At 45.7% G+C, this 21,008-nt stretch overlaps 1 protein-coding gene across 3 annotated transcripts in view; it reads right to left on the reverse strand.

The window, feature by feature from the left end:
* The window catches only part of EPSTI1 (epithelial stromal interaction 1), a 97,254-nt gene that overhangs the window by 34,715 nt on the left and 41,531 nt on the right, over window positions 1–21,008 (reverse strand). For all 3 annotated transcript variants that reach the window (XM_066593228.1, XM_066593220.1, XM_066593237.1), the window contains one exon: window positions 13,110–13,188. In XM_066593228.1, the coding sequence (XP_066449325.1) occupies window positions 13,110–13,188 (79 nt within the window). The remainder of the gene's footprint in view (window positions 1–13,109; window positions 13,189–21,008) is intronic.

A 21,008-nucleotide genomic window follows, 5' to 3' on the forward strand; every position in this document is an offset into this window, starting at 1 on the left:
ATGTGTTATATTATGGTCACTATTTCCCAGGTTTCCCCCAATCTTTACCCGTGTTATTCTGTCAGGTCTATTGATTAATATTAAGTCCAAAATAGCCATCCTCCTAATCGAGTCCAGTACGAGTTGTGTAAGGTAATTATCTTAAGTAATCAACAGGAAGTTGTTACCTTTATGAGATCTGCAGGTTTCGGCTTCCCAGTTTGTATCCGGATACTTAAAGTCCCCCCTAATAATTACCTCATTGTGATTTGCTGCTTCATCTATTTGTTTCAATAATAGATTTTAACTAGCTTCTGTTATATTTGGTGGTCTATAGAAAACCCCTATGAGGATTTTATTGTTGTTTTTCCCTCCATGTATTTCCACCCATAGAGACTACACATGTTAATCTCGCTCCCATATATCATCCGATAATTTGGGTTTTAAACAGGATTTTACATGGAAGAAAACCCCTTCTCCTTTCTGGTTTTTACGATCCCTTCTGAACAAACTGTAACCCAGTAAATTCACCGCCCAGTCACAGTTTTCATTCAACCAGGTTTCTGTTATTCCCACTATGTCGTAGTTTTCCTCAGACATTATTATTTCTATCTACTTTAGTGGTCTGACTTCCAGCTTTAGTCAACATGCAGTTTAGAAGTTTTCGGTAACTGTAGAGAAGGTATGTGTGTGTGTAAATGTACATCGAGTACATGTATATACATGTGCATAATAAGTATGTTTGTATTTATGTGCTTATGTATATCTGCGCGTATCTGTGTGTACAACATATTTGCATGTAGGTGTTCCTTCACACTAGCACTAAAGAGTTCCATTATGGAAGCAGGAAAATAGCACCTATTGCCGAACGAAACCATCATATGATGGAACCAAATGGTGTCAAACAAGCTCCATTGGCTATAATTGTCAGGACCTGAACCCAGGACCTCTTGCACTCCAGTCAGCAGCTCTCTTGGGTTCATCTCATTATACTGCATACAGATAGTTCCTGCTGCTGACCTCCTGCTTTCATTTGACTATGCTACCGTCTCATCCCATTGTACTACATACTGATATCTCCTGCTGCTGACCTCTGGCTTCCATTTGACTATGCTTCTGTCTCATTCCATTGTACTGCATTCCGTGACTTCCCAATAACGACTCCTGGCTATCTTAACTATTCTCCAGTAAGCTACTACACCTGCGCCTCCAATCAAGTGTCGGTAATGCATAACAAAATAATCACGCCTAAACATTAAGCCTGTAGTCACCACTCTGTGGAAACAAGTTACAGAGTTCCACGAATTTTGCAACTCCTAGCAAGAGACGTTAGCTGGTTTACAGACACTGGTGCTAGATCAACAGAAGAAAATCATTAGTTTACAGAAGCAACTTCTGGACTTGCATCTCTCAGGCTCTGATGTCCGCATGGCACTGCCCGCAAAGTTCAGTGGGGATCACCGTCAGCATAGAGGCTTACTCAATCAATGCCGGATTTATTTTCAAATGCAGCTGACATTGTTTACTAGTGACCAGAAAGAGTATTCTTTATCATTAACCTCCTCACTGATGAGGCGCTTGCCTGGGCCTCACCATACGTAGAGACAAACAATAATCTCCTCAACAGCCTTGATGACTTCACGGCCGTTGTGGAGCAAATCTTTGATGATCCGAATAGCTGTGCCATGGCTGAAGGGAGGTAACACAGTCTACGACAAGGGCGACTTTCCATTGCAGAATATAAGGCAGAGTTTATTAACATACTACCGGATGTTCAAAGATGTTTGCAGCAAGAAGACAGCTGACCAGCTACCACCTCACTGGTTGTATGACTGTCCTTTTGAGCTGCTTCCTGGATCTTTTACTCCATTTGGGCGTATCTTCAACCTCGTAGAGTCAGAGTTAGGGGCCCTTTGGGAACATCTGGATGAAAATCTAAAGAAGGGCTTCATCCAGCCTTCTTCCTCTCCAGCAGGAGCACCCATTTTATCGTAGACCGTGCATTAATTATTGGGAAGTAAAAAGGATTACCATTAAAAATCGCTATCCTCTCCTGTTAATCCCAGAACTGCTGGAGAGGCTTCAGGCAGCCATGGTCTTTATGAAACTAGACCTCAGAGGAGCATATAATTTGGTATGGATCCATCTTGGAGAGGAGTGGAAGATGGCTTTCCGAACAAGATATAGCCACTGTGAATCTCCAGTGATGCCGTTCGTTCTCTGCAATGCTTCCGCTACCTTCCAGCACTTTATTATGTATTTCGAGACCTGTTGGATCAATTCGTAGTCACATATCTTGATGACATCCTCCTATTCTCTGAAAATTTGGAGGAACATCGCAAACAAGTTTGAGTGGTCTTGGAACTACTCCAAAAGAATAACCTCTACATCAAGTTAGAGAAATGTGAGTTTTAACAGACCCAAATACAATTCCTGGGATACATTATCTCCCTAGAGGGCTTAAATATGGATCCTAGCAAGATTAAAGCCATCCTGGATTGGCCCGTTCCAAGAAATATGAACAGTGCCTGATTGGTTTCATGAATTTCTACAGAAGATTTATCAAGGACTTCTCAAAAGTCATCTCTCCCATCACCTCCCTCACAAAGAAAGCACACACATTTTCCTGGTCCCCGGAAGAACAAGCCACTTTTAAGAATCTTAAAACTCCGCAGTAGGAGGTATCATTTAAAAGCAAGTTGGAGATAAGGTGCAACTACATCCTTGCGCATTTCTGTCCTACACCCACAGAGAAAAACTATGATGTCAGGAACAAGGAACTTCTGTCCATCAGGAAGGCTTTCACCAAATTGACGCACCTCTTGGAGGGAGACCATCATCCAGTAACGGTGCTTACTGACCATAAAAATTTAGAATTCCTCCATACTGCCAAGAGGTTATCTGCAAGACAGGCATGATGGGCCCTGTTATTCCCCAGGTTTAATTTTGTTGTGTCCTACTGCTCAGATTTCCGAAATGGCAAGGATTTTTGCACTGTCCGGTATATTTGTAGAGCCTGAAGAGAAGTTAGATACTGGCCACACAATTCTGTCTTCAAAGATTTTTTTTAAGTATCCTACATTCTAAGGACCTCCTAACAAAAGTTTAAAAGAGACTATGAAACTGACTCTTTTCCGAGTCAGGAAGTGAAGCTTTTTTTTGAGAATGGACTTTGGAGACAGGGACATCAATTATATTGCCCTGAAGCTGGTCAACTCGAAGTCCTCAAGCTAGTCCATGACTCCAAACTCACCCGTCACCTTGGGGTCACAAAGACCTTGTAAAGAGGTACGCTACGTCTTGCGAAGTATGTGCTCAAAAAAAGACACCACAAGCTTGCCATCTTGGTTTGCTACAGCCCATTCCAGTCCCATCCAGGCTATGAGGGTCTATATCTATGGACTTTAAAGTGGATGTGCCACCCTCAAAGGGAATGATCACCATCCTTGTAGTCCTAGACCGACTCACGAAGATGGCTCACTTCATCCCCATTGAAAAGATTCCCACCGCTGAACACAGCGCAAAGTTGATGATTTGGGAACTGTTCTGACTACATGGAATTCCTGAGGATGTGGTCTCTGATAGAGGTGCTCAGTTCACCTCAAGATTCTGGAAACACTTCTGCACGGCCCTGGAAACCTCAGTGAATCTTTCCTCTGCCTTTCATCCGCAGTCTAATGGCTAGACTGAGAGAACAAATCAGACTCTGAAGGAGTATCTTTGCTGCTACCTCTCCCATCTCCAGGATGATTGGGTGGATTACTTATCGACAGCAGAGTTTACCTATAATAATGCGAAACACAGTTCTACTGCCCAGACTCTGTTCTACGCCAATTATGGTATGCATACCAATTATGGTATGCATTCCTGGCCTCCCTATTAATACTCAAATGATGACTGTCACCCAGAGACTGGCAGCACTGACTAGAACTCAGGAAGAGTTAAAAGAAGCCTTATAGGAAGCCCAAGATGCTTTCAAAAAGGCGGCGAATAAACTCCGCCAAGCTGCTCCTGCCTTCTAGGTGGAAGAAGAAGTATGGTTATAGGCCAAGAACCTGAAGGCCCATGTACCTGCTTCCAAATTGGGGCAAAAATGTATTGGGCTCTTTCAAATTTCCGGAAAAGTGGGCCAAGTCGCCTTCCACCTAAAACTCCCTGGCAGTCTTCAAATCCATCCAGTGTTACATGTATCACCTCTCAAGCCATTCATGGAGAACACTTTCCCAGGAAGAAGCCCACCACCTCCTCCACCAGTGATGGTCCAGGGTAAAGAGAAGTTCCTGGTATATCAGATCCTAGACTCCAGAAAACATAGAGGGAGGCTGCAGTACCTGCTCCAGTGGAAGGGATATGGCCCAGAGGAAAATTCCTGGGAGCTGGCCTCCAACATTCATGCTTCCCCCTGCTACTAATTGGGACCTTCTATAAAAGCCTGACCGTGCCTCAGATCTAGCATGTGATTATTGTGCTCCACCACCTTGATCAAGTTCCTCTTCCTCCAGCTCAATGCAATCATACTGATTGCTGCTGACCTCTGCCTTCCATTTGCCTATGCTTTCATCTCATCCCATTGTACTGCATACCGATACCTCCTGCTGCTGACCTCCGGCTTCCATTTGACTACACTTCCGTCTCATCCCATTGTACTACATACCGATACCTCCTGCTGTTGACCTCTGGGATCCATTTGATTATGCTTCCATCTCATCCCATTGCACTGCATACCGTGACTTCCCGGCTATCTTGACTACTCTCCAGTGACCAGCACAGTTACTACACCTGCGGCTTCAATACGGCACCAGTAAGACATAAAAATAATAGTGTCTGTTCAGTTTCTGATCAGCATTTTACATGATGAAATAGTACTGCATGCAGCACTATTTCACCTTTTTTAAACAGAATTTAGCAACAAGTTCTGAATGGAATTCCTGACACTGATGAGAACAAAACCTAATGTGTAAGCATGAATGTATGTATGTATGTATGCTTATGGGTGATTACATATATATGTGAGTATAGTAGTACCAGTTATGGTATAATGGTAGTATTTGTATACTATATACTGATACTGTTTATATATTAATTATATATTATAAAAATACATAATATATTAATTATTTTTTACATTTGTGCTTTTTCTGTATACAATACAGGTGTTCTTTACATCACTATGGTGGTCTTTTAGATGCGTATACCAGAAAATCTCCAAACTAATCTGTGACATATCTCACAGGTTGAGCAATGCATACTGTAGGAAACCTCTTTTTATGGTCCTGTTGTAAAAAGACATACCAATATACCATGCAGTATAATTTTATTGTATAGCTTCTGTATAGAATAGCAGTCTTTTATGCTATTCCATACCATTTTTTTTGCGGTGTAGCAGAATACAGTATTTGGTCCCATCACCCTCTGTCGGGTGAATGGAGCCCTATGTATAATCTTAGCTTTTACTAGCATACCCACTAAGTGTACCTTATTAGAGGGGTTTTTGGGAACTTGGGTTTTTTTTTGTTGATGACCTTTCCTCAGTATAGGTCATCAACAGATATTATGTGGGTCCAACATACAGGATGCCAACTAATCATTTTATTCCTGACACCACTGCAGTAGAGACAGTACAGGAAGCAGATAGCAATGTCTGTATTGCAGCTTCCTGGGTTGGTATTGCATTGAATTCCATGGGCCTGTAATACCAACCTGGGCCACTGCACTACGGACAGTGCAATGCAGGAAGCATTGCCGGGAATCATGTCCTGATAGGGCATATAGACCAGGGGTGTATTTAGGAAACAACCTCTTTAAATCATGTTATGTATTGGATATTTTGAGTACCAGAGTACTCTTTATCTAGGAAACTTAGCATGTATCATTATTAAGCCACTATACCCTGCATTGATTGGCTACTGCTGCCCATGTGAGCAGCCTTGTCCAGTCAGAGCAGCATGTAGTGGCTTAGACTACCTATGCATACTAATACACAGTGTGCATCAGGTAGTCAGAGAACCGAGACGACCATCTTTGTATGTCGAGGACTGGAGATATGCTTTAAACATGTGTCTACACTATGTAAATGTATATCCTTTAAATACACAAAATATGCACAAATTAAATCTAAACAAGCACAACGGCACCTGTCTATCTAAACCATTTGTACCTTTACTTTGAAAGCTGGGTACCAAGCATTTACACTAGAGATGAGCGAACGTACTCGTCCGAGCTTGATACTCAGTCGAGTATTAGCGTGTTCGAGATGCTCGTTACTAGAGGCGACTACCACGCGATGTTCGAGTTACTTTCACTTTCATCTCTGAGACGTTAGCGCGCTTTTCTGGCCAATATACCACCCCCCTGCAGTGAGTGGCTGGCGAGATCAGGTGTCACCGAGTATATAAATCAGGTGTCACCCGAGTATATAAATCGGCCCCTCCCGTGGCTCACCACAGATGCATTCTGACAGAGATCAGGGAAAGTGCTGCTGGTGCCGGAGCTGCTATAGGGAGAGCGTTAGGAGTTATTTTAGGCTTCAAGAACCCCAACGGTCCTTCTTAGGGCCACATCTGACCGTGTGCAGTACTGTTGAGGCTGCTTTTAGCAGTGTTGCACCATTTTTTTTTTTGTATATCGGCCATGCAGAGCATTGCGTCCGTAGTCTGCAGTCATTGTACAGAGTATAGGGGCAGTACTGGTGAGGCAGGGAAAGAGATATTCAGGCTATATAGGCAGTGGGCTTTTTCCAAAAAAATTGGGGAAAAATACTATATTTGGGCTGCCTGTGACCGTCTTCAGTTTACTGCGTGTCTGCTGGGGGTAGTAGTTCTAATTAATACGCAGCTAAGCGTTACAGCAGGCTTGCGCAAAATTGTTTCCTGGATCTGCTGTCTCTGTTACATCAGCGCTGTCATCCCGCCAGAGGGAAAGAGTATACATAATATTATACGCTGCCTACAGTGTCTATCTGCTGGGGGTAGTAGTCCTAATTAATACGCAGCTAAGCGTTACAGCAGGCTTGCGCAAAATTGTTTCCTGGATCTGCTGTCTCTGTTACATGATCGCCGTCATCCCGTCAGAGGGAAAGAGTATACATAATATTATACGCTGCCTACAGTATCTATCTGCTGGGGGTAGTAGTCCTAATTAATACGCAGCTAAGCGTTACAGCAGGCTTGCACAAAAATTGTTTCCTGGATCTGCTGTCTCTGTTACATGATCGCCGTCATCCCGCCAGAGGGAAACAGTAAACATAATATTATACGCTGCCTACAGTATCTATCTGCTGGGGGTAGTAGTCCTAATTAATACGCAGCTAAGCGTTACAGCAGGCTTGCGCAAAATTGTTTCCTGGATCTGCTGTCTCTGTTACATGATCGCCGTCATCCCGCCAGAGGGAAAGAGTATACATAATATTATACGCTGCCTACAGTATCTATCTGCTGGGGGTAGTAGTCCTAATTAATACGCAGCTAAGCGTTACAGCAGGCTTGCGCAAAACTGTTTCCTAGATCTGCTGTCTCTGTTACATGATCGCCGTCATCCCGCCAGAGGGAAAGAGTATACATAATATTATACGCTGCCTACAGTATCTGTCTGCTGTATCAGCTCAGCATTTTAAAAAAATAGAAGCAAAATACTTAAGGCCTACTACTGGCCTTTGGCCACTTGACTGCTTCTGCGCTGTGAATTCCACTAGCTCAGTCATACGCACCTACGTCTCACTACAGGCGTGCGCAAAATTGTTTCCTGGCTCTGCTGTGCGTTCTGTAAGGGAAGTCAGCCTCCAACCACAGGCCAATAAGCGGCACATTTAATTACAGCGTTCTGTTTCTGCACTACTGGTAATACAGCATGCTGAGGGGTAGGGGTAGGCCTAGAGGACGTGGACGCGGGCGAGGACGCGGAGGCCCAAGTCAGGGTGTGGGCACAGGCCGAGCTCCTGATCCAGGTGTATCGCAGCCGACTGCTGCGGGATTAGGAGAGAGGCACGTTTCTGGCGTCCCCACATTCATCTCACAATTAATGGGTCCACGCGGTAGACCTTTATTAGAAAATGAGCAGTGTGAGCAGGTCCTGTCGTGGATGGCAGAAAGTGCATCCAGCAATCTATCGACCACCCAGAATTCTGCGCTGTCCACTGCTGCAACTCTGAATCCTCTGCCTGCTGCTCCTCCTTCCTCCCAGCCTCCTCACTCCATTACAATGACACATTCTGAGGAGCAGGCAGACTCCCAGGAACTGTTCTCGGGCCCCTGCCCAGAATGGGCAGCAATGGTTCCGAATCCTCTCCCACTGGAGGAGTTTGTCGCGACCGATGCCCAACCTTTGTAAAGTTCCCGGGGTCCGGGGGATGAGGCTGGGGACTTCCGGCAACTGTCTCAAGAGCTTTCAGTGGGTGAGGAGGACGATGACGATGAGACACAGTTGTCTATCACTCAGGTAGTAGTAATTGGAGTAAGTACGAGGGAGGAGCGCACAGAGGATTCGGAGGAAGAGCAGCAGGACGATGAGGTGACTGACCCCACCTGGTTTGCTACGCCTACTGAGGACAGGTCTTCAGAGGGGGAGGCAAGTGCAGCAGCAGGGCAGGTTGGAAGAGGCAGTGCGGTGGCCAGGGGTAGAGGCAGGGCCAGACCGAATAATCCACCAACTGTTTCCCAAAGCGCCCCCTCGCGCCATGCCACCCTGCAGAGGCCGAGGTGCTCAAAGGTCTGGCAGTTTTTCACTGAGAGTGCAGACGACCGACGAACAGTGGTGTGCAACCTTTGTCGCGCCAAGATCAGCCAGGGAGCCACCACCACCAGCCTCACCACCACCAGCATGCGCAGACCTATGATGGCCAAGCACCCCACAAGGTGGGACGAAGGCCGTTCACCGCCTCCGGTTTGCACCGCTGCCTCTCCCCCTGTGCCCCAACCTACCACTGAGATCCAAACCCCCTCTCAGGACACAGGCACTACCGTTTCCTGGCCTGCACCCACACCCTCACCTCCGCTGTGCTCGGCCCCATCCACCAATGTCTCTCAGCGCACCGTCCAGCCGTGGCTAGCGCAAGTGTTGGAGCGCAAGCGCAAGTACGCCGCCACGCACCCGCACGCTCAAGCGTTAAACATGCACATAGCCAAATTTATCAGCCTGGAGATGCTGCCGTATAGGGTTGTGGAAACGGAGGCTTTCAAAGGTATGATGGCGGCAGCGGCCCCGCGCTACTCAGTTCCCAGTCGCCACTACTTTTCCCGATGTGCCGTCCCAGCCCTGCACGACCACGTCTCCCGCAACATTGTACGCGCCCTCACCAACGCGGTTACTGCCAAGGTCCACTTAACAACGGACACGTGGACAAGCACAGGCGAGCAGGGCCACTATATCTCCCTGACGGCACATTGGGTGAATTTAGTGGAGGCTGGGACAGAGTCAGAGCCTGGGACCGCTTACGTCCTACCCACCCCCAGAATTGCGGGCCCCAGCTTGGTGGTGGTATCTGCGGCGGTGTATGCTTCCTCCACTAAACCACCCTCCTCCTCCTCCTCCTACTACGCAACCTCTGTCTCGCAATCAAGATCTGTCAGCAGCAGCACGTCCCCAGCAGTCGGTGTCGTGCGGCACGGCAGCACAGCAGTGGGCAAGCGTCAGCAGGCCGTGCTGAAACTACTCAGCTTAGGAGAGAAGAGGCACACGGCCCACGAACTGCTGCAGGGTCTGACAGAGCAGACCGACCGCTGGCTTGCGCCGCTGAGCGTCCAACCGGGCATGGTCGTGTGTGACAACGGCCGTAACCTGGAGGCGGCTCTGCAGCTCAGCAGCCTCACGCACGTGCCATGCCTGGCCCACGTCTTTAATTTGGTGGTTCAGCGCTTTCTGAAAAGCTACCCACGCTTGTCAGACCTGCTCGGAAAGGTGCGTTGGGTCAGCGCACATTTCCGCAAGTCCCACACGGACGCTGCCACCCTGCGCACCCTGCAACATCGGTTTCATCTGCCAGTGCACCGACTGCTGTGTGATGTGCCCACACGGTGGAACTCTACGCTCCACATGTTGGCCAGGCTCTATGAGCAGCGTAGAGCTATAGTGGAATGACAACTCCAACATGGGCGGCGCAGTGGGAGTCAGCCTCCTCAATTCTTTACAGAAGAGTGGGCCTGGTTGGCAGACATCTGCCAGGTCCTTGGAAACTTTGAGGAGTCTACCCAGATGGTGAGCGGCGATGCTGCAATCATTAGCATCACCATTCCTCTGCTATGCGTCTTGAGAAGTTCCCTGCAAAGCATAAAGGCAGACGCTTTGCGCTCGGAAACAGAGGCGGGGGAAGACAGTATGTCGCTGGATAGTCAGAGCACCCTCCTGTCTATATCTCAGCGCGTTGAGGAGGAGGAGGAGGAGCATGAGGAGGATGAGGAGGAGGGGAAAGAGACAGCTTGGCCCACTGCTGAGGGTACCCATGCTGCTTGCCTGTCATCCTTTCAGGGTGTATGGCCTGAGGAGCAGGAGGAGGATCCTGAAAGTGATCTTCCTATTGAAGACAGTCATGTGTTGCGTACAGGTACCCTGGCACACATGGCTGACTTCATGTTAGGATGCCTTTCTCGTAACCCTCGCGTTACACGCATTCTGGCCACTACGGATTACTGGGTGTACACACTGCTCGACCCACGGTATAAGGAGAACCTTTCCACTCTTATACCCGAAGAGGAAAGGGGTTCGAGAGTGATGCTATACCACAGGACCCTGGCGGACAAACTGATGGTAAAATTCCCATCCAACAGCGCTAGTGGCCGAAGGTGCAGTTCCGAGGGCCAGGTAGCAGGGGAGGCACAGAGATCAGGCAGCATGTACAGCACAGGCAGGGGAACACTCTCTAAGGCCTTTGACAGCTTTCTGGCTCCCCAGCAAGACTGTGTCACCGCTCCCCAGTCAAGGCTGAGTCGGCGGGAGCACTGTAAAAGGATGGTGAGGGAGTACGTAGCTGATTGCACGACCGACCTCCATGACGCCTCTGCCCCCTACAACTACTGGGTGTCGAAGCTGGACACGTGGCCTGAACTCGCGCTGTATGCCCTGGAGGTGCTTGCTTGTCCTGCGGCTAGCGTCTTGTCAGAGAGGGTGTTTAGTGCGGCTGGGGGAATCATCACAGATAAGCGTACCCGCCTGTCAACCGACAGTGCCGACAGGCTTACACTCATCAAGATGAACAAAGCCTGGATTTCCCCAGACTTCTCTTCTCCACCAGCGGACAGCAGCGATACCTAAACAATACGTAGGCTGCACCCACGGATGGAAGGATTGTTCTCTATCACCATCAAAAATGTGGACCTTTTAGCTTCATCAATCTGTGTATAATATTCATCCTCCTCCTCCTGCTCCTCCTCCTGAAACCTGACGTAATCACGCGGAACGGGCAATTTTTCTTAGGCCCACAAGGCTCAGTCATATAATTTTTGTAAACAATTTTCATACGTTTCAATGCTCATTAAAGCGTTGAAACTTTCACCTGAACCAATTTTTATTTTAACTGGGCTGCCTCCAGGTCTAGTTACAAATTAAGCCACATTAACCAAAGCGATTAATGGGTTTCACCTGCCCTCTTGGTTGGGCATGGGCAATTTTTCTGACGTACATTAGTACTGTTGGTACACCAATTTTTTGGGGCCCTCGCCTACAGTGTAATGCAATTAATTTTTTGCCCACCTGCATTAAAGCTGACGTTACATCAGCTGTGCTGGGCACTGCAATGGGATATATTTATGTACCGCCGGTGGGTTCCAGGGAGCCACCCATGCTGTGGGTCCACACGGAGTTGTAACTGCATGTGTCCACTTCTAAAGAACCCCAGTCTGACTGGGGCATGCAGTGTGGGCCGAAGCCCACCTGCATTAAACATGACATTACCTCAGCTCTGATGGGCAATGCAATGGGATATATTTATGTACCGCCGGTGGCTTTCTGGCACCCACCCATGCTGTCGGTCCACACGGAGTTGTAACTGCATGTGTCCACTTCTAAAGAACCCCAGTCTGACTGGGGCATGCAGTGTGGGCCGAAGCCCACCTGCATTTAATCGGACGTTACCTCAGCTGTGATGGGCACTGCAATGGGATACATTTATGTACAGCTGGTGGGTTCCAGGGAGCCACCCATGCTGTGGGTGCACACGGAATTCCCATTGCGGAGTTGTACCTGCCTGTGACTATTTATAAAAAAACGCGGTCTGACTGGGGTATGCAGACACCTTGACAGAATGAATAGTGTGTGGCACAAAGGTTCCCCATTGCTATGCCCACGTGTGCAGCTCCAGATGGAGGTGGCACAGGATTGGATTTCTCATTGCTTCTGTACAGCATTGTGGACTATCGCCCCGCCCCTTTTTAAGAGGGTCGCTGCCTAGCCACGCCAACCCTCTGCAGTGTGTGCCTGCGGTTCCTCCTCATGGCAGACGCACTTATAAATAGACATGAGTGTAGCGTGGCATGAGGGCAGCTGAAGGCTGGGCAGGGACAGTTTGGTGTGCGCTGTGGACACTGGGTCGTGCGGGGGGGGGGGGGGTGCTTGGTCAGCATGTAACCCAGAAGAAGTGGCAGCGGAGTGTCATGCAGGCAGTGATTGTGCTTTGTTGGAGGTAGTGTGGTGCTTAGCTAAGGTATGCATTGCTAATGAGGGCTTTTCAGAAGTAAAAGTTGTTGGGAGGGGGGGGGCCCACTCTTGCCGCTATTGTGGCTTAATAGTGGGACCTGGGAACTTGAGATGCAGCCCAACATGTAGCCCCTCGCCTGCCCTATCTGTTGCTGTGTCGTTCCCATCACTTTCTTGAATTGCCCAGATTTTCACAAATGGAAACCTTAGCGAGCATCGGCGATATACAAAAATGCTTGAGTCGCCCATTGACTTCAATGGGGTTCGTTACTCGAAACGAACCCTCGAGCATCGCGATAATTTCGTCCCGAGTAACGAGCACCCGAGCATTTTGGTGCTCACTCATCTCTAATTTACACAGCACAAAATATATTAAATAAATTATCTCAAAAGATATTAAGCTTGCATATCCACTTATCTGCCCATCATGACAAGTCTGACATTAGACAGAGAACTCTCTTGATGTCTCCAAATTAGGCTGCAACTAAATAGTTGGAAAGAAATCTTACCCATTCACTTGGTTGGCCAAAGCGTCTGTCGTACATATGAGTTATGGGTTTAAGTTGATCCAGAAATTCATTGTTTCGTCTAAGTTAAAGTAAAAAAACAATATATAAATGATTATACAATATCCATCATTTTGAATATTTTGAGTAAAAAACTATTGGGCAGCGTAGAATGGTATTCTTATCTCAAAGGATAATGGGATATGCCATAAATATCACCTCTGAGACCCACATCTATCTCTATAATGAGGGGCCCCGACCCCATCTGACCCTGTTCCACTGACCCCCGCATCCAGGATGCCAGAGTTTACAAAAACAGATGAAGACCCTATATCATGTTGTTTCTATAACTCCCACAGAAGTGAAGGGGAAATACATAAGCAGCATAGTACAAGATGCAGAAACAGCGTAGCTCACTGTGTTATGCGGTTTATGTGACTCCCATTCACTTCTATGAGTATTAGGGAAACAGAGTAGCACAGGACACGCTGCCGTTTTCATAAAAGCAGTCATCTTTAATAGCCTCCATGAAGCGTCCTTCAAGACAGGATGAGGTGGGCAGGGTTGGAGGCACCACATTCTAAAGATAAATGTGGGTCCAAGAGGTGGGACCCACATGTATCAGACATTTATGACATATCTGTGGACATTGAAGACATGCATAAAATACAGTTAGATATAATCAGTAACTATTCACAGTAAGGTACTTCATGAATTTGGGTGTAGTGTTGCTCATTATCCACTATGCATATGCTATATAATGAGCTATAATGACCTGCCTGTTCTCCTAGCATCGGTGCTCACATCCTGAGCGCCATGATGCCAGGAGTTCAACAACGTGACGCAGCAGCCTACCATTGGTGCAGCGGTCTTGTGATTTCCTGTGACATCATCTGTCACAACAAACCCTGGGACCTCAGCGGGCTGCAGTGTTAGATCCTGGCAGCCACAGGGAGAAAGTATCTCTCTGAATCCTATTTTCACACAGGCAGTCTTATTGAAAAGGTGTTGTGCACTAATCGGACAACCATTTAAGTACAGTATAATTCATGGGACTAATTGTGTTCAATTTTCTTGGTGTTTCCTCTCATTAGGCTGTGGTTACTGAGGAAACTGCATTTCAAATCTCCTATTCTGATTGGTTCTGTATAATGCTCTAAAAACAATAGGCAGCTAGGGGTAGTGGAAGTTCTCGCTGACCTTGACACAAACTGAGCCTTACTTCTTTTACAATCATTTATGTTGTACTATATGATTTAGTACAAATTGAGAAAATGATAGATTAAAGGCCCTTTTACACGCAACAATTATCACTAAAATGATTATCGCTCACTTTCAGCAGTTTGAACAGATTTTGAGCGATAATTGTTGCGTGTGAAAGTGATTTAAGTTCATGGTGGCATGGATAAGAGTATCAACATCTTCAATTTGTCATTAACAAGGGAAAAATAGTTTTCACCAGAACAGCACATATACTGATTGGAATAGGAACATTTTTATGGTGCATTTAAGGGTTTGCAGAGTTGGGAGAATGGTGGACAGAACGAGGCAGGGAATTCTAGAGAAGAACTGAGACACAACCAAAGTCCTGGATATGATTGTGGGAGTAGGTGCTTACAGTGATAGAGAGGAAGAGCTTAGTGAAGCTAAGATGGCCTGTAATTCACTGTAATTGGTAGCTTTTTTTGAGATTTAAGGCCCTTTTAGATGGTACGATTGTCATTCAAAAAATCATTTTAACAAAAGTGATTGATAATTGTTCAGTCTAAATGCAGCCAATGACCGAATAATGAACAATAATCATTCACTTTACGTTTTTTGTCATTTTATACAGGCATAAAAATTATCGCTGGCTTGTTCACTTATCGTTTAGTTTAACAATAGTACTCGTTCAGTCATTCTCATTCACTTATACAGCGAATGTGAACCTCTGAACTTTCTTGTTTGAACGAGCAAATGATGTATCTGCCAATATAAACAGGCTGCCAAAGCGAATGAGCGAACTCTGACATTGTTTGCTCATTCAAATGATATATTGTTAGTAAACAGACCCTAACACTAACTGTTGGCATTTACAGTATAAGGCTCTATTCCCACGAACGCATATACGACGTGTTTTCACACCCAGGCATATATACGCTACCCATGTGAAGCATTGGTTTGCAATGCATTCGTTCACATGGCCAATTATATGGCGCGTAAATATGTCAGCACCATGAAAGATGGAACATAAGCAGCCGAAATACGTCCGGCATATATATGGTGGCCAAAAAGATAGTTCTGAAACTATCTTTTGGCCAATATACGCCGGCGGGTTCCATAGACTCCTATAGGAGCAGGGAAAAAGAAGGGAGGGGGAGGGAGTTTTGCAGCGTCCAACACTGTGAAAAGCTTACAGGTGCCTCTATATAGGCACTGGAAGGCATCCCGAGGATTTTTGCAGAACGAGGGTTTTCAGGGGTGCGGCCTATTTTTTAGCTAAAAACAACACTCGCGGTCATCTGAATTGCCCAGAAAACGCTGGCCGTGATCGTGAAAAAATGCCCATTCAGGTGCTTATATGGAGTGGGCGTGAAATCGGAAAAACGCCATCACCATATATACGTTCATGGGAAAGAGTCATAAGAGGGGAGGTTGATAAGTGGAGCCTGTCTGCTCCTCGCTCGGCCACAGTGAAGAGTGCTGCCGCACTCTGCACAGGATATGATAAATGCATGGATTAGTGTTTTGGTTGTCTCACACATGAGGAAAGGATAACATGGGAAGTGTTTTGAGTTGGTTGAGTCATGTTATGGCCTATGTGTGGATGTGAGGCTTAAATAACAGGACAAAGTCAAACGTTACTTCTAAGTAGCAAATGTGAAAAAGGGGTTGGTGGAGTGTTTTAAATGGATTGTTACATTGTATCTGTTGAGTGCGGTCTCTGTAGGGACACCCTCAAAGTGAAAGATTTAGACACAAAGAGCCCTCAAGAAGCAGCGTTCATTCAGTGTAGATCTCAGTAGGCAGTCTACAGAGTCTGCAGCTCAGCGCATATTGTGCACTTTTCATTCAATAATCCAAAAAATGTTTTATATTATTTTATATCTTCAAGGAGATTTGTCTATAACATAAGCTGCCCTATGGCAACTAAATAATTTCATAAACAGCTATTATCACCATGTAACATTTTACTGATGCGCAGCCTTTGAAAAAATAAAATGGCATATTTAGGCATTGGATGAGTGCATTTATGTGTTAAATGAGGAAAACATGTAGAAAACACTAGCACCTATTCAAATAAATGAGCCATACAAATAGAGAAAATAACAATAAACTCTACTCGAAATGTTTTGCTAGTCTCAGATTGGTATACATCAGTTGATATTATGTTTGCATGCATAAGGCGGCATGTGATGCCAATTAACTGGTGCAATCTGTTTGCACACTTTACACAAGCAAGCACAGTTAGATTAATGTGCACAGCTTGGAAAGCAAGGCTCATAGGCATTCAATAAATTGCTTTCATTATTACACTCTGGAGAGCCTCTTCAAAAGTCTATAAAAGCCTAGTTTTCTGCCTGTTAGCTAAATAATTGACCTGCCTTTAAATCATCAGGAGGGAGTAATTTGCCTAAAACTAAAGATATAATAAACTATTCAGGAAAAAACTGTTTGAAATTTAAGATTACATTGTATCACATAAAGTCAGTACATGTGGAAAATGTTACATTGTCCTCAAACCTAGCTCTGACTGCCATAGCTATACCCCAAAGAAACCCCCATAAAATGAAAGAAACTTCTGGACAGCTGCCAATACATGTACAACTGTAATAGCTACAAACAGAATCAGTACTGATTGCTTTAAGGGAGTGTTTACCTTCACATCCATTTTTTATTATCCAACTGCATCTAAAATTAAAATTGAAGCAACCTTAGGATGCTTTCACACCTGCGTTAGACCTTAGTTCAGGGTTTCCGTCTCTTTGCTCCATTTTTGGAGGAGATAAACTAAAACAAAACTGAAAAAAAACCACATTTTTTTCCTATTCATTTCAATGGGGTTTAAAAGAAAACGGAAAGTAGCCTTACATATAGTTTTAATTAGCAATATCATATTTTTTTTATCTAGAGCTTCAATGTACCCCCTGTTGGATCCTGCAGTCATTAGCCCTTCCATCTTCCCTATAATTTTTTACTAACAGATATTTCGGTGAAGTACTAGGATGTAGAGGACAGATCCCTCATTCTGGAATTCAACTTTTTCTATATGGTGGTAAGTGAGGTAAAAGAAGCATCTTATTGAGTATATTTAGTGGCCTTGCAAAAGTTTAAATGGGCACTTTGGATTATTTAACCCCTTAGTGATGACCCCATTGCCTTTTTACGTCCTAGTTAAGTGGGCTTTAATCCTCAGGGACGTAAAACACGCATCCCCTGAGGATTAAAGCCACTTGGGCTGTTGACGAGACAGCTACATGCTGTCGGTTACCAGAGATAGCCGACAACATGAAGCTGTCATGGGGGGCTGCAGGGAGCCCCCCCAGCAATGCGATCAGCACTATCCAATGGATAGCGCCAATCGCAATAAGGTCAATAAAAAGTTTTTAAAAGTTAAAGATTCAGCCACCCCCATAGATCGGATCCATCTGGTCCTGCAGGACCTGATGCCACTCTTCTGCGCATTCGTGCGCCAGACATATGAGGTCACGTGCACATACAGAAGGCCTGGATTGCCCAGGAGATTTGAAATCTCCTGGCTCCTGAAGGTAGCCGGGAGGCAGGAGATATCACTAGGGACTGCGGTGACCAGTCTCCGGGCCTGTGATCGCCAGTATCAAATGGATACCGATGATTACGGAAAAGTCCAAAAACGTATTAAAAAAGTTAAAGTTTCCAATCAATGAGGGCAGCTGGAAATACTCACTGCCGTTCTCCGTGAAGTTCAGCGGCGATCTGAACCTGCTGCGGGCTTCTGCGTATGCACTGATGTGGCGCACATGCACAGGAGGCCGGAGAGCTGGGCAAATGTAAAATCTGCCTATACCCAGCTGTCAAAGATAGCCGAGTGCAGGGAGATAGGACTGTGGACCGCTGTAGGCGGTTCCCGGTCACATGATCACTGTTATCCATTTGATAACAGTGATCATGGAAAGTTAAAATAAGTTAAAATAAAAAGTTTAAAAAGTTCAAGTTGCATTTCCCCTTATGGATTGCAGGTAGCCAAGAGCATGGAGAGCCACGGTGAAGGTCTCTGGTCATGTCATCGCCGTTATCCAATGTGTATGGGCTGCGGGTACCCGCGTCATCACTACAAGTAGTGTTAATGTTGAAATGTTCTGCTGTTTATACACAGTACACGGCTAAAGGCTCAGTCACATCAGTTACATGTGTTATCTTGTTAAACCAATTCCAATTTTTGAAATAGAAAGCAAGAATCTCTGCAGTTCTCTGTGAACAGTCTATAGCACACAGTACAGTAGATCTTCTCCGCAGACCTGAGAGGATCACCGAATAGATACAGTATATACCATGAACAGGAAAAATGAGGAAAATGCAGGATATATGTCATGATATGGCCAGTAAGGGGGTTATTCCTCATGTACACACACATGGCTGCTCGCTCTGAAAACTTATCTGAAAACTCAGATACACTTTAAAGCGTAGTTACAGTCTAGTTAACATTTGCAGTATGTAATTTCGATCTCAGTCACTTGTTCCATATAAACTGCTTCATGAGGGGTTGTCCAAGATCTTTTTTTCTATACAACACAGCTGCCCCTGCCATAAAACAAATGGACATATACCCAGCTCTCCTCACTGTGTCCCGTGATGCCACTCCGGTCTCCCCTGTGACGTCACCTTTACAGCCTACCCCAGCATGTTTACGGGACGTCACAGGTTGCTGCAGCCAATGACAAAGGTCAGCAATCAAGCATTGAGCTCTAACATCGGCTGCAGCAGCCTGTGGCATCCTGTATACAGGCGAGACTGCAGTCTGTATACAAACAATGGGTACGAGGACCGAGCGGTGGCATGGGACACAGCAGGGAGAAATGAGTATATGCCGATTTGTTGTTTATGGCTGGGGGAGATGGGTGTTATGGAAAAAAAAAGATCTTGCACAACCCCTTTAAGACTGTTTTCACACAGGCGATAAAATTGCTGGATTTTTGCGCGATGCGAGAGTGAGTGAAAGTGCAGAATTATGAAACCAGTGATTTTCAGCGGTTTCATTCCCATTTGAGATGTTTTCATTTTTACAATGTGGCATGAAAAAAAATCGCGACATGTCCTATCTTTCTGCGTTTTGTGATCTTTTTTTTTTTCTTCTCACCCATCTTTCCCTATGAAGCCCCTTTTTTATTGCAACATATGAGTTTGCGGTTTTCTTGTGATGCGATGCGTTTTAACATTAGGAACTCCTATTGACTTTTGCACAAGAAAATCATGGGCAGCAGTGAAGGCATGCACGATTTTTCACAAGAAAAAGCATCGCTGACGCTCATAAATCACCTGAACAAAACTGCAATTTTGCCGCAATTTTCTCACGGCGACATTGCGATCACCCATGTGAAAGTAGCCTAAGGCTGCATTCACACAAACGTATATCGGCTCGGTTTCCCCTCATCTGCAGGGGGGGGGGAGGATGGAAGAGCCAGCAGCAGGAACTGAGCTCCCGCCCCCTCTCTGCCTCCTCTCCGCCCCTTTGCACTATCTGCAATGAAAGAAGGCGGGACAGGGGCGGGGCTAAGTAAAAAGAATTAGCCCTGCCCCTGTCCTGCCTCTCCCCATTGCAAATAGTGCAGAGGGGCGGAGAGGAGGCAGAGAGGGGGCGGGAGCTCAGTTTCTCCTCCTGGCTCTTCCATCCTCCCCCCCTGCAGATGAGGATGACGTATATCGGCTCGGTGTGAAAACCGAGCCGATATACGTTCATGTGAATGCAGCCTAAGTCAGCATTAACTGTTAGAGCTCATGCACATAAGCATATTCAGGACTATTCACCCATTGGCTGATCACTCCTACTAGGCACACTATGGTCCATGCAAGAGACTTTCCTGCTCTGTCAGTGAGGAGCAGGCACCACAATAGCTTCCTGTGAGTACAATTGGTGAATATTGCTAATGGGTAATGCATCAAACAGCCCCGATCCACTTAAACACCCAGAAGTGAAGCGGTCCCTTCCATTTGAATTTGTTGGCTGGCTATTTAAGCAGGACAATCAATATGGCAAGCAAACTGATTTATGAACACAGCCTCCAAATCTTGATATCTTAATTTTTAAAGTATGGATTTCATGTGTTTAATAAGATTGATCTCAATGAATAGTCATAGATAAAGATAATTACTAGGTCACACAGAGTGGAAAGTAGATACTTCTCACCTGTGGCATTTTGAGTGTGGTAATATATGTATTTCACCATAACTTTTGATTGTGTATCATTGACAGCTCTTCTTGTCCCTGTATTTTGGCAGCTTCATAGTCTCATAGGACCACGTGGCTATTTAACAACTAATAAGGTTCAATATGTTCACTTGTTGCTCGCAACAAGTTTTAGTGCACCTAGGATTACTGAGTTGCCAGGTAAGAGGAACAGGAAGTTAAAAAAAACTGAGAAATAAAGGTTTACTCCTGCGGTAAACCATACGCTTACGGACCACTAAACTGTGTGTCCAACTGTTACTTGCATGGTTTTGGAGCATGGTTACTATGCCTTAAATTTCAACTACCGTGTTTCCCCGGAAATAAGACATTTCCTGAAAATAAGACATAGTAGAGGTTTTGCTGAAGTTCTAAATATAAGGCCTCCCCGGAAGTAAGACCTAGCTCTGTCCCTGCTGTGTGAGTCTGCTGTGATGAGCTCCCCCTGGTGGCTGGAAGCTGCAATACCGTCCCTGCTGTACAAGTGGTCCAGGAACTGC

This window comes from Eleutherodactylus coqui, chromosome 1 (assembly GCF_035609145.1).
Source record: "Eleutherodactylus coqui strain aEleCoq1 chromosome 1, aEleCoq1.hap1, whole genome shotgun sequence".
Lineage (NCBI taxonomy): Eukaryota > Metazoa > Chordata > Amphibia > Anura > Eleutherodactylidae > Eleutherodactylus > Eleutherodactylus coqui.